This window comes from Drosophila navojoa, chromosome 5 (assembly GCF_054131105.1).
Source record: "Drosophila navojoa isolate 15081-1374.11 chromosome 5, UAZ_NAV_1.0, whole genome shotgun sequence".
NCBI lineage: Eukaryota > Metazoa > Arthropoda > Insecta > Diptera > Drosophilidae > Drosophila > Drosophila navojoa.
In genome coordinates, this window is record NC_142893.1 from 11,550,558 (window position 1) to 11,563,268 (window position 12,711).

General features: G+C 42.7%; 4 protein-coding genes across 9 annotated transcripts in view; 2 read left to right on the forward strand and 2 right to left on the reverse strand.

The window, feature by feature from the left end:
* The window catches only part of dom (domino helicase), a 131,514-nt gene that overhangs the window by 99,558 nt on the left and 19,245 nt on the right, over nt 1–12,711 (reverse strand). The gene's annotated exons all lie outside the window — the stretch shown is intronic.
* LOC108653603 (venom allergen-1) lies at nt 2,130–3,543 on the forward strand. Its single transcript, XM_018104239.3, has 4 exons — nt 2,130–2,545; nt 2,610–2,759; nt 2,821–3,065; nt 3,132–3,543. Exons 1-4 carry the CDS (start codon nt 2,402–2,404, stop codon nt 3,382–3,384), a joined length of 792 nt encoding a protein of 263 aa, XP_017959728.1. The 5' UTR covers nt 2,130–2,401; the 3' UTR covers nt 3,385–3,543.
* LOC108653602 (antigen 5 like allergen Cul n 1) lies at nt 5,031–6,370 on the forward strand. Its single transcript, XM_018104238.3, has 3 exons — nt 5,031–5,564; nt 5,631–6,025; nt 6,086–6,370. Exons 1-3 carry the CDS (start codon nt 5,403–5,405, stop codon nt 6,345–6,347), a joined length of 819 nt encoding a protein of 272 aa, XP_017959727.1. The 5' UTR covers nt 5,031–5,402; the 3' UTR covers nt 6,348–6,370.
* Nucleotides 8,740–12,572, reverse strand: BBS9 (Bardet-Biedl syndrome 9). The gene is made up of 9 exons (XM_018104223.3): nt 12,156–12,572; nt 11,619–12,092; nt 11,433–11,566; nt 10,708–11,375; nt 10,375–10,640; nt 10,068–10,302; nt 9,837–10,003; nt 9,369–9,498; nt 8,740–9,302 (listed from the first exon to the last, which is right to left on the reverse strand). Exons 1-9 carry the CDS (start codon nt 12,407–12,409, stop codon nt 8,748–8,750), a joined length of 2,883 nt encoding a protein of 960 aa, XP_017959712.1. The 5' UTR covers nt 12,410–12,572; the 3' UTR covers nt 8,740–8,747.

Genomic DNA, 12,711 nt, shown 5'->3' on the forward strand with positions numbered 1-12,711 from the left:
TTACGCCCGATGCTAAATTATGACGGAAGTGGCGAGCTTACAAGCAGTGCCCGCGGCATTAGCTGAGATTATCCAATCGAATTCTCAGCTAATTCACAATGCGCATATATGCATATTGAATAACATAAATATTATTAATGTTCCCTGTGGCGCCTTAGATAACAATTGCTTTAAATTGTTGCAATAGATGTATTCATGCGCCCTTAGCCCAGCCGATGATTGATGTTTGGCATGAGATGTGATTGTCAATCACAAGGGAAATAAATGGCAAAGATCGTAAATTGCATGTTTAAATAAATAATTATGAATTTACAAAAGACTTGGTCTATGAGAACATGGGAAAGGAGTGTGGATATATAATTACTTAATTTGCAATCCAAAAATAAACTTCTAACTTTTTTACACTCAATTATTTTCGAATTAGACAAATATCTGAACATAGAAGAAAGGCTTTTTGTAATTTTGGGATTTCCTTGCAGTGTCAGGTAAAAAAGTACCAAAGTAGATTATTGAGTAATAAACATAAACTATATTTTAAATAAAATAATTATAAAACCTTTTATAGTAGATTCTATTTTCATAATTTAGCTTCTACAACTTGGTCTGTACTTCATGCAGAGATCCAGCATACCCATATATATCTACGAAATCATAAGATGTTAATTAGAATATCCATTATATAAGCAAATAAAGCCACAAAGACTTCATCAACGGCACAAGTTTTGAGATACAGATTGCGATCATTTCTACGTTTAAAGAAATGACTAAGACTCTTAAATGAATATTCAAGTTCTTTCTTTAGATTACCTAAATACGTTTTATCTAGAAACATAAATCTTGTTCCATAGAAGAAATGATTACATTAATTGATTACTTTTCATTTTCTTGGAAGCACGATCAGCCATAAAATATTCACAATTTGCAAGTTTAATACATGCACTCTCTTATCTGTGCTTTTATTTATCTTTAGATAATATTCTAGATCATTTCCAGTTCGCGGAATATTTATTGGCTAATCTGAAATATATACATATGTATATAAACCATTTAAGGAATCCATAAACACTTTAGAAAACTCGTTTAATTTATCGTTAGACCATTCGAAAGTAGTAAACGTTCCTAATAAGCCTTAAAGGAAGTTAAATGATTTGCACAAATAATTCCAAGTTCTCAATAAGATTTTCAGTTAATTAAAACGATTTGCACAAGTAACTCGTCAAGTATCTTTCACCTAATCAAGCACAAACATTAATTAACAGCTAGGCCCGAATCGATGCGAATCGCAATTAGCATATTGTCGCCACTAGGTTCTATCTAATGAATGGACACTAATACGTCGAATATGTTTGCCATAAACAGCAAATCAAATCGAATCAAATCAAAAACTTGCTGCTACCCATATGGATTAATCATTTATCGCTAACAGCAAATACTGTTAAGAAACAATTCGATTGACGCCCACAAATTAGGGAGCGACACGCGGCCAGCCAAACATCAGAAACTCATATGCATAATGCCATAGATCTTCAGGGAGAGCGCTATTGATCTTTTATTGGAATATAAATTGAAACGTGCTCATTTTATAGTCCAAACAGGCATCGGCAAATAAATAAATAAAAAGCATATATATAACAAAAAAGCCACAGCTCGTGGCAATCAACGAACGTCCAATGGACCTATCCCATAACATTAGGATCGTATAAAAGTAATTTGTATAAACTGAAACCAAATGCTAACCGAACTCGAATGCCCTATCAGCCATTAAAACAGAATAGGCGGCAGCTAAAGCAAAAGTTTAAGTTGCAAGCTGAAGCTTGGCTAATTCTCGTGTTCCCGGTCATTCCCTCAAATTAATATTTATGTTTATTTATTAACATTGTTTTGTTTGTATAAACTTGTTCTTGGTCGTTTTGTTTCAAACGTGTTAGAAAGGCTTGGTCCGGAGAACGAAATGGCAAGAGAAATAGAAATAGTATAAATACACTTGAAAAAATATATATATATATGTTTGCAGATACAGATACAGATACAGAACAGACATAGGAGCACCTTTCTCTCAGTGTATTTATTTGTATATAGTATATATAGAAGTTAAGTCAACTAAGTTAGCACACACGCTAAGCTTGGTTGACTGATTCGCAGAGCTTGGAGTCTGTCTGTCTGGTTGGGGCTATTCATTCGGACAGAAACGTTCAATAAAGACGGCCACGCGAATTGGCCAGACTCTCATTGAAAAGCGTTAGGTTCAGGCGGTCAACAAATCAATCTGACTTAGCAGCGGCACCTGTTTTATTATTCAATTTCATTCAGTCGGTCTCGCGAATCGCGGCTCCTCTTATTTTTCGATATACATACATAATTGACTTGAAATTTAGCCGCGTTTCGTTTGATCTTGTGCAAAATGTCACTCTTTGTCACCTCCACTGCCTGCGTGGCTCTACTTCAGCTCTTCCTGCTCCACTTGGTGGCTGGCAAACAGTACAGCTGGTGTGATCGTGATCTCTGTGGTCCGGGCATCAAGCACATAGCCTGCAACAACAATGGCGTAAGAGCAATTGGATGGAGTGATAGAATTTCTTCGTATTCAACTGTGTTTTGATTGCCTGCAGCATTTCCATAGACGCTGCCAGCCGGACTCCGTCGAAGTGGACATCTCCCGGCATAAGCAGCAGTTTGTGCATGGCCATAACAAACGTCGCAACTTTGTGGCGCTCGGCAAGCTGCCGGGCTATTATCCTGCAGCACGCATGACCACTATGGTGAGATGGGCTGAGGCAACTAGGTGAACATTTACTTATGGCTTCTACTGTGTCGGTTTAGGTCTGGGACGATGAGCTGCAGTATTTGTCATCGCTGAATGTGCGCACTTGCGTGTTGGATCACGATGATTGCCATAATACGTATAACTTTGCCAATTCGGGTCAGAATCTGTGCGCCATCTGGCGGGATCGCAATCCCCACACGAACGTGACCAGCCTGATTGAGGAGTCGTTGGGACTGTGGTTCAACGAGTACGATCTGATCGACAGCAGCTACATTGACAAATTTCGTGTCACAAAACATTTGTAAGTAAAGCTCTTTACATATGTCCCAAAATTCTCTTCAATTTTGTTATTCAAATTCATCTATAGCGAGGAATATGGCCATTTTGCGGAAATGATGGTGGACCGTAACTCGCGCATTGGCTGCTCCATAATGCGCTTCACGCGACCCGATTATCCCTATGTGTACATCTATAATGTCGTTTGTAATTATGCATCCATCTACGCTTTGGATGCGCCCGTCTATATTACTGGGCGACCCGCGTCACGGTGTCAAACGGGCAAGAATCCCTTCTATCCAGGTCTCTGCTCAATAAGAGAGCAATACGATCCCAACTACTGAATGATCGGTTAACAGTATCGTAAATATATGTATAATGCTCAGGTATAGAACTGCCCAGATCTTAGTAAACACTGTCTGTATTGTATCTTTACATAAGATTGTAGTTAATTATAGTTGTAGTCTCTGTTTACCAATAAATACCACATACACAAATATTAAGCCATTATTTATTGACATAATGACACCCACGCGACAGCTTTTGGACGGACCAACGTTAGCGTCTGTCACTGTATAATAATAATATTTTTAATTAGTTAATGATTTGTTGTAAAACAGACAGCCAGCATGCTAAGCGAACAAAACAATCGGTCTGTCGGTGAGTATTTAAATTTTATTTTAACGAACTTAACCAAATAATACCAAAATTAATGAATGACAGCTACGATAAACATGCACAAAACAATCTTTTGATCGACGACAATATGCTCTAACTAGACACAAGTCTGGGCAGAAAACAAAGAGATTCTAACCAGACTAAATCTTAATCAGGTTTAACATCAAATAAATCATAGATCATGAAGTCTAACCAATTATAATATTTTCTAACATTTGAGGTCAAATATTATATCTAATATCCAAACTAGTCCAAGGAATACATCTGACTAGAATATGCCTTAAGGGAAGAAATGTTAAATGACCCAATTTGAATTAAACATTAGAAAGGTGACTTGACTATTGAAAGCGTTAAGCAAACGTGTATGGTAATACGCCCTATAATAGTTAACAAAATGCAAAACGCTTGAATAATATATGGTCTACGATATTAAGAAAAGACATTTGGAAATAGCATTATCGCTCTCTTTATTGATGTCGACTTGCTTTTTATGGTTTTAGTAGCCGACTATTTGCATGTCTAGGCCTTTGTTTGTCTCTACGTAGTTATATTTAGCAATTGGTCAGATATACCCCAGGCATGTGTAAGTAGCGGGCAATAGATTCGGTCCAGGTTAGACAGGTTAACATTTGATAGCAACACAGCACTTTCGTTTGTTATTCCCAGACCAACAATGTGCCGAAAGCACATAAAGCCTTTGTTTGAATATGCAAATGTTATTCTGATTCGTTTTTTTTATATTATCCGGCCTGCAAAACAGCTGCTGATCTGTGATGCTCGACAGAAAGAAGGAAACCTGTATATAGGCGAGAGAAGCCATTCCAGCCTGTTGGATGCCGACACTACACACTGCACATCTGTGTTTAAATGTCACTGAACCAAGTGGTAAATAACACCCACATTGGAGCAACTCTCTTAGATGCCCGATCCCAAATGAACTTCATTCAACTTTGTTTGAATCAAATTAATGGGTTAATTTTCTCGGAAGACAAATATGAGTTGAATGTACTCGTACTATATTAAAGTTTTTACCTCAATTACAAGCTTTAAACATTGTGTTGAACTCGAATCTGATCTTAGTTTATATGGCAAAAATATAAGGGGCTTTTTAATCCAGACTTACCCAAAATGTCCAGCAGTTTGTGTTTGGCTAACGCGTAGATTAGACGCTTTCTTTTGTAACTATTATATTATAGTAATCAGTTCTTCGTTAAGTTTGCCAATTCCTATTCGTGCGATAAGTGTGAGGATATAACGTAATGGGCCTTGCCAACACACTTTAAAGTCGTACACTTAACTCTTCGTGCAATGTAGTCTGACTGCAAATATACAATAAAACATCTGAATCAATTAATTTATTAATTACACATTAATAAATATAAAGGATATGGCTAAAGAATTTCGAGTGATCGTAAATAAATCAATTGTCAGGTTGAGTGCAAGTTCAGGCTGCGGTTAGCTTGATCACCCGTGACGTCACTTCACACATTGAAACCGTTAATGCGTTTTCAGTTGATTGCAATAAAGACTGCGCGACCTGCCTTAAGCGACACTTCGGAATATGTAATATGGATGCTCAAAATATCCAAAAATAAAATTCGATTTCGGATCGCTTTCATATAAATATTTCGCCTGCAGCTGACAGAATTAACATTTTCAATACACCCACTGCAACAGCCAGAACATGACTCGCAGGATTCATTTCTTATGCAGCTCTCTGCCGCTGTCGCTGCTGCTGCTGCTGTTGCTCAACTTTGAGGCGGAGCTTGTGGCCGGCGAGTATTCCTGGTGCGATCCTCAATTGTGCAATGAGGGCGCCCGTCATATCGCTTGCAATAATACGGGCGTAAGTTCCTAACTCTGTTCTTGACTCAACAGACGATATAAGGATTTCTTGATTTTATCTCTGCAGAAATTCAACGAGACTTGCTCTGAGGATGCAGTTATCATCAATTTGCAGCCACATCGAGACTTCATTCTGGCCGAGCACAACAAGCGTCGCAATTTCATAGCCGCAGGACATTTGCCGGGCTACTATCCGGCCGCTCGCATGGCTACCATGATCTGGGACGAGGAGCTGGAATACTTGGCCACCTTGAACCTTAAGACATGTAATCTGGATCACGACGAGTGCAATAACTCGTATCGCTTCCGCAATGTCGGCCAGAATCTCTGTGGCGTCGATAGACCACGCAATGCGCCACTGGATGTGCGCGGCATTGTGGTGAACTCGATGGGTCTGTGGTTCGGCGAGTATCCACTGATCGACAGCAGCTACATCACCCAGTTCCGCGTGGCCAGGCATCTGTGAGTTACACTTTGATAGCTCTACAAATATTTCAAGTCACTAAAGTCATTTACTTGCAGTGATAAATACGGACACTTTGCGGAAACTGTCGTAGATCGCAATACGCACGTCGGCTGTGCCATGATGCGCTTCACGAATCCCCAGTATCCCTTCCTCTATATCTACAACATGGCCTGCAATTATGCCAGCACTTATGCGGTGGGCGTCCATGTGTACAAGGTGGGCGAACCTGCCTCCGAATGCCTGACAGGTGCTAATCCCAAGTATCCCGCCTTGTGCTCCATCAAGGAACAATACAATCCTAATTATAATGAATATTGATTAAAGCGATTACCAAAGATATGTATACACAAAAAATGATTTGTTGCACTTTCTTCCGGCTGAGCTCGCTTCCAGTATTTTTGTTTTTAGCTTCTTCCTCCAAGCTGCTGATTCGCTTGTACCCGTTTCCGTCCAAAATAAGGTGTTGCTGCGGCTTAATGCTAATGATTATAATTTTTTAAAACATCATTTAAGCCGCACGCGACACAAGATGTGAAAAGTTCGCAGCTGCACAGTGAGGCAAAACGGCATTGAGATCGAATGAGAAGGCACGATTTAAATTAGATGCATAATTTAATTTTTTATTAGTTTAATTTAAAAATGAATTTTATAATGTTTATTCATATAATTGATTTATGAACTTTTTTAATAACAACATTTTCGCGATTTTATAATATATGAAGGGAATGCACCGTATTCTCTGGGTTAATCTGGGGAACCAAAAAATGAACTTTCGAAGTGAACATATTATGTAATATAAATGATATATAATATAGAAGATATTGAATCAGAATTTTAATCTCTCAATAAAAAAATGTTAAATACAAAAATTAATCAGTGATGACAAGGAATCTTTCAGTCGTGTAAAATTGTTCGTATATATTATATATTGAATTGGAATTTTAATTTCCCAATGTGCCTTAAAATTCCATGATTTTTATCTCTAATTTAATATTATTCTACATGTGATTGACCCAATCGCGCGCAATTCTTATCAAAACCGCAAATAAAACAAATTTTAATTTATAAAAGTTGTCTCACATTTCAGGCGTCATATATTAATTAGTACAGACCACACATAATGACTCAAGCTCGTTTATTATTATTTTTTTTAATATCTCAGTCAGCCAAAACCTAGTTGAGCCGCAGGTCAAGTTCAATCTTTATTTAGGTTGGGATAGAAGGCCACAGCCAGTTGCTATCCGAAAGCTAAACATATTAAAAGAACTACCTGCCCAAGATCTGATTGATTCGCTTGCAAGCGAATCAACTTTCAGCATGCTATAAACACACATTCCAGCAGTACTTCCTTACGCCCTGCAGCCCATCCAATTTGAATGCATTATCTACTTGATGAAATGCCTATGCACATAAACATAAACATAAGCCACTCGCAGAGCAGAGCCAGAGCAGCTCTGTGGCTGGGAAGGGAGCCACTCCAGCTTGGCTGGTAGATGTCGACATTTCTCACTCAATTCTGGCCAATTTACGAGGCATTGTTGAGCCTGTGGCTGGTTAAACTGAGCACAACTGGAGCAGCGTCCATAAAACTGGCAGCAGCCTCATGTGTGGGATTCGGATTGTGAGGCACAGGCCACACAGCTGACAGGGGATCACGGCCCACACGTTGCATGCCAGACGCAGCGTCTGGCCGGGCAGCCACTCAACCAGGCGGGCTGCAGCTGGGCCTGGAACAATGCGTGTGTAAACGTGTAGCCATATCTCTGACTTTTATCGTGTTTTATCTGCAACGATGCATCATAAACGAGTTCACATACACATATGCATACATTCATGCGTGCAAACCTCGCCCACATGACTAGAACTTCGGTGGCAGTCCACGGCCATTCCAGTTCTATTGCCATCAAAGCCACAGATTCGCATAATCCATTGCATTGATAGCTTACACATTAATGCGTTGGATTTAAATGGATATTTAATTTAGAAACAACATAAAATAAATTTCATTTAGAAAAACCTTTAAAGTTTTTTTTTGTCGAATAAACATTAATTTAATTTAAGCTCTTAATTTAAGCTATTTTTATCTTAATGCTAACTCATAAAAGTCCAAATAGACATTTACTATGCATATTTTATGTATATACATATGTGTTTGTATATAGGATACATTTCTGATATTTAAACAGATTCTACTAAGACTTGTCAATCTTCCGATAGTAAATTTCCTCAAGCTTTCTTTATGTAATACACCATGTGAAGTCTCTATCTGAGACTTGGGAATTACTGATACGCACGCGATATCTGAGTCCTTAGCTGTCGATATAAATATATGTGTAGATATACATTTTCTAGATTTTATGTATGCGTATGTCTCTTTGTACAAATCATATACATATGTAAACTTCTTTGAATCAGCGCTTCCTAAATCTGCTGCTTGACAAGTTAAATAGAGTGAACTCTTTAAAGCACTTTTCCATATCAAATTAGGCATCAATTTATCAGAAAATAAATAATTTATAGTGTTTAACATCGATGCACATTACACAAAAGGCAACAATAGATAGACAAACATATATACACACATCTAGTCAGGCATAGATCTTGAATCAAGGTCTAATCTCGAATAGCGTTCACTGTTTATCTGTTCAAGCTAAATACTGCTCACAACTAGTCACATTTCACACATATTTCATCTAATCGAGTTTTCCTAGCTTGCATTTACCACCAAATGCCCAAATCGCTGAACAGCTCCTCGGTGGTGGGCAGCTCGAAATCCTCGTTGACCCACTCGGAGCGTTTGCCTTTCTTTTGCTCCCCCTCGTTGCCGTCGGCGCCAGCTGCAGCAGGGCCATAGTCCTTGCGATAGCCCATGTCCCGCAAGTCCTCCTCATCGTATTCCTCCTCATCCTCCACAGCCTCCAGGGCGCTGCTCAAATTGGGCTTGCCAGCACGCGGCAGAGTGGACTTCTTGTCACCCAGCATGCGCTGCAGGCTTCCCATCTCGTTCACCTGCTGCGCCGGCTGCACCTGCTCAGCTGCTTGCTCTGTGGCTGTCGCCTGCTTCGCCGCCTGCTGATCCGTTGAGGACGAGGCTAGGCGCACAATGCGTTCGAACAGCGTCGCAAAATGACGCCTAAAGCGGCTGTAGTCAAAGCTGTCCCTGTTGCTAGTGTTGCCATCGAGCAGGCCATGCGTTGATGTCGACTTGGAGCGCATCAGCGGTCCAAAATGATGCAGCATATCAATGCCAGGCGCCATAGATTCCTCCCAGCTCTAAGACAATACACATTCGTAATCGGATTCCTATTTATAGATATGCGTCATGCGTTCACTACACACCAATTCAGTCCAGTCTTCTACAGGCAAGCTCAGCACCGAGTTGACAACGTTCACCACACGCTCCTCCAGGTTCAATGCATGAATTATCCATTTGGCCAAAGCTACGGCGCAGTTGAGGTCGCTGCGCTGCCTGGACACGCGCCGAACAAACAACAATAAACAATAAATTTGTCAATAAGTACACATACACTTGCATACAGTGGCTAAAAGATAGCTTCGACCAATAGATAAACGAAATTGAATCGAGCCTTAATTAAAATTAAATTATATATACAAAATATATCAATTAAAATATAGAATACGCGCAAATGTATCTATGTACCAAATTCAGTTCAGATCTTGGACAGTTTATAGATCTCTGCGTTACGATTTGATATATCCCGCTATTCTAACTTGTGGTATAGTTGAAGTAAATATCTCTCAGCCACTGTACCCACTGCGTGGGCTGGCGAGCTCCAACATGTTTACCTGTGCTCGTCCCGTCGTATTTCAACCAATTTGTCTCCCTCCAGTATCAGGTGGTCGTAGTTCGCCTCGATTTGCATGGTGAGAGTCTCCTTGGGTTCGCTCTCCGTTTGTTCCTGTAGCTGGCGCTGTAGTGTTTTGAACTGTTGCCATAGCTCCTCCAATTGTGCCTGCAAAGCCATAACAATGAGCACTATTAATTAGCCACCCTCTCTCTCTCTCCATCTCACTCACCGTCTGCTTGCGTATATTCTGTTGTGTCTCGTGGTGGACATCGGCGCGATGCAGAATGGGCTGGGTGGGTATAAAGGGGGCGGCCATGATGCGCTCCACACAGCGATTGAGCACGCCGCGCTTGGGCTTCTTCTTGTGCATTTTGAGCAAACTGGCATCGCTATCCAGCTGCAGGGTGGTGTCCACAATACGCTCCAGAATCATGGCGAATGTTTCCACACAGTCCGATTGTATTCTGCGGAGAGAGAGAGAGAGAGATAGAAAGAGCTACAGTAAATCACATTTATGTCAACTGCGGGGAGCTCACCTCAAGCGGTTGGAGTTCTTGGCTGCCACCACGGTGATGACCTCGGTTACTTTGTCGAGACCTGGACAGAGTAGCTGCAGACCCAGTGCCTGAGCCTCGCTATCCGCCTCCAGGAACTCGCCGAAGAAGGTCGCCAGCTTGGGCGGCACATGTTTGCTGGTGATGGTGTAGGTCAGCTTAATGCCCGCCGCCTTCTGAGGCTGGCAGCTGCGATAGAACATGGACAGAGGCAGACAAGCGCTCTGCTGCAGCACACGCGGTATGCCCTTTAGGGGAACATGCAGAGATTAGTCGAGTCTATGAGAAAAAGTATCTACTGGCATACAAACTTACCCTTGGACTAACAAAGGACGCAAAGATCTCAACCCGTGTGCTGTGTACGTGCAGCAGCTCGGCCATGTAGAAGTCCAGCGGCAGCTCCTGCGTGCTGCCCGCTGGCACGTCCACCAGGCTGAGCGTTTCCTGGCTGCAGCGCACGCCGCTGGGTGTCTTGATAACCAGCTGCAGCTCCGCCAGCTCGGCCTTGATTTTCAGCTTAAGCAAACCCTTGGCCGAGGGCAGCTCCTTGACGGCCACATCGGCCGGCACATCGAGCAGCAGCGTGTCCAGGTCGTCAAACACCTCACGCTGTATGCTGAAGCTGAGACGCACCTGATCCGCGGCCTGCTGATTAAGCGCGTCCATATCCCGTATGTCCACCGACTCCTTGATCTCATCCTCTAGCTGCTGCAGCTGCTTGTGCGCCTCGGCGAAGCTCAGCTCCTCGATGTTCAGAGGCAGCACCTGAAACTGATACGGCTGTGCGCCCAAATAGCCCACCGTCAGCTGGCCCGTGGCAGTCAGGGTAACAATGCTGCCCGCCAGGCCCTGGACATTGGAGCGCTGAATGGCCACTGGAGCCGGCTGCTGCCACTGGGCGGCCCAAATGATGTTGGCCTCCTCATAGATGTGCAGCTTGGCGGAGTCCGAGACAATGGCCGTTAGCAGACGTGCGCCAGGCTCTGCAGAGCATGAAACTCCATTAAAGCTAATCCTACGCTCTTCTCTTCAGCTCTTACCCCAATAGTAGCCCACGACAAAGCTGTAGAAGCACTTGGGCGCATAGTCGAGCTTCAATATAAAATTGAATTTCCCATTGTCATCCAAGCAGATGAAATTGCGTTCACCCAGTATCATGATGTAGGAGCAGCTTCTGTGGATTATCAACTGTGAAACGAATACATTTCCTAGCCAGACTCACTCACTCCTTTAGCTGGACGACGCGCATGTCCAGGATGCCCTCGCCGATGCACTGCGACCAGATCGGCTGATAGCTGCTCTTGGTGACCAGCGAATGCGACAGGTCCTGGTAGCTGTAGCACTGCAGATGCCAGGTGGCGCTCAGCCGAAAGAAGCTATCGGTGCGCTCGCAGTAGACCACCGGAGCGGGCAGGCTGCGTTGCCCGGGAAAGCGGCACTCATACGAGATGCCGTCCTGCTCATAGAAAGTGAGCGTGCCATCCAGATGCACCACACAGAAGAACTCGCGTCCCTTCACCTGGCCAAAGTGGCCCTGGCTCATGGAGAAGGCGACACGCTGAAACTTGTGCTCCGCCAGCTGCTGCAGCTTCAGCTGTGTGCCATACTCGGCCAATCCACTCAGCGCCTGCACATTGTAGATGACAAAGGCATTGGGCAGCAGCACGCCCAGCTGATTGACATTCTCGTTGCGCACATTTCTGGGAATAAGCAATAAGGGACTACTCCTCTAAGGACCTTGTGTATGACTGCAGTTGACCTACCCGCTAAATTTGCCCGCATATAAACCTAGTATGGGCGCCGAAAGCTGCGTCTCCAGCAGCAAGTCCGTGGCCTCAAATGCATTGCCATGCGGATAGTAAATGCTCAGAGTGCCAGACTGTGAGCCCACAATGATGTAGTCCTTCTCCTGCGCCTCCAGTCCGAAGCGCGCACACAGCAAGCTGGCCACATCATAGTCGCCCACAGTGTCGCCACACTGCGCTGACCACCAGCTGCACACGTTGAACAGGGACATGCTACAGACCGACTGCCAATAGCTTTCAGTATAACCATTCAGTGTGGTGCCATGTTGTGCCACCACACTGTTGCCATGGAAATGTAGCAGGTCACAGTGAACGAAGCCCCTGGACTACAAGGGTTGCACAATTGAATAAATACTATTTCCCGAGAAGAAATCGAATTGAAATTTCTTTGCAAAGCTGCAAATCGATTCCAGATCAAGATTCAAACGATTTTAGTTGTCCTCCCAGCTAAACCAAGTTAACAAATTCTCTGCTGAGTCACAACTGGATTCAACAATATCGATTAAAAGTTCGC

What these genes read in the sequence shown, in the direction of transcription:
- BBS9 (XM_018104223.3), bottom strand. Translation starts at nt 12,409, where the DNA reads ATGTCCCTGTTCAACGTGTGCAGCTGGTGGTCAGCGCAGTGTGGCGAC. An exon ending in CGTCCTTTGTTAGTCCAAGG is followed by an intron (nt 10,641 to 10,707) that starts GTAAGTTTGTAT and finishes GTTCCCCTAAAG; the next exon opens with GGCATACCGCGTGTGCTGCA. An exon ending in AAGAACTCCAACCGCTTGAG is followed by an intron (nt 10,303 to 10,374) that starts GTGAGCTCCCCG and finishes CTCTCTCCGCAG; the next exon opens with AATACAATCGGACTGTGTGG.
- LOC108653602 (XM_018104238.3), top strand. Translation starts at nt 5,403, where the DNA reads ATGACTCGCAGGATTCATTTCTTATGCAGCTCTCTGCCGCTGTCGCTG. An exon ending in TCGCTTGCAATAATACGGGC is followed by an intron (nt 5,565 to 5,630) that starts GTAAGTTCCTAA and finishes TTATCTCTGCAG; the next exon opens with AAATTCAACGAGACTTGCTC. An exon ending in TTCCGCGTGGCCAGGCATCT is followed by an intron (nt 6,026 to 6,085) that starts GTGAGTTACACT and finishes ATTTACTTGCAG; the next exon opens with TGATAAATACGGACACTTTG.
- LOC108653603 (XM_018104239.3), top strand. Translation starts at nt 2,402, where the DNA reads ATGTCACTCTTTGTCACCTCCACTGCCTGCGTGGCTCTACTTCAGCTC. An exon ending in TAGCCTGCAACAACAATGGC is followed by an intron (nt 2,546 to 2,609) that starts GTAAGAGCAATT and finishes GATTGCCTGCAG; the next exon opens with CATTTCCATAGACGCTGCCA. An exon ending in CAGCACGCATGACCACTATG is followed by an intron (nt 2,760 to 2,820) that starts GTGAGATGGGCT and finishes GTGTCGGTTTAG; the next exon opens with GTCTGGGACGATGAGCTGCA.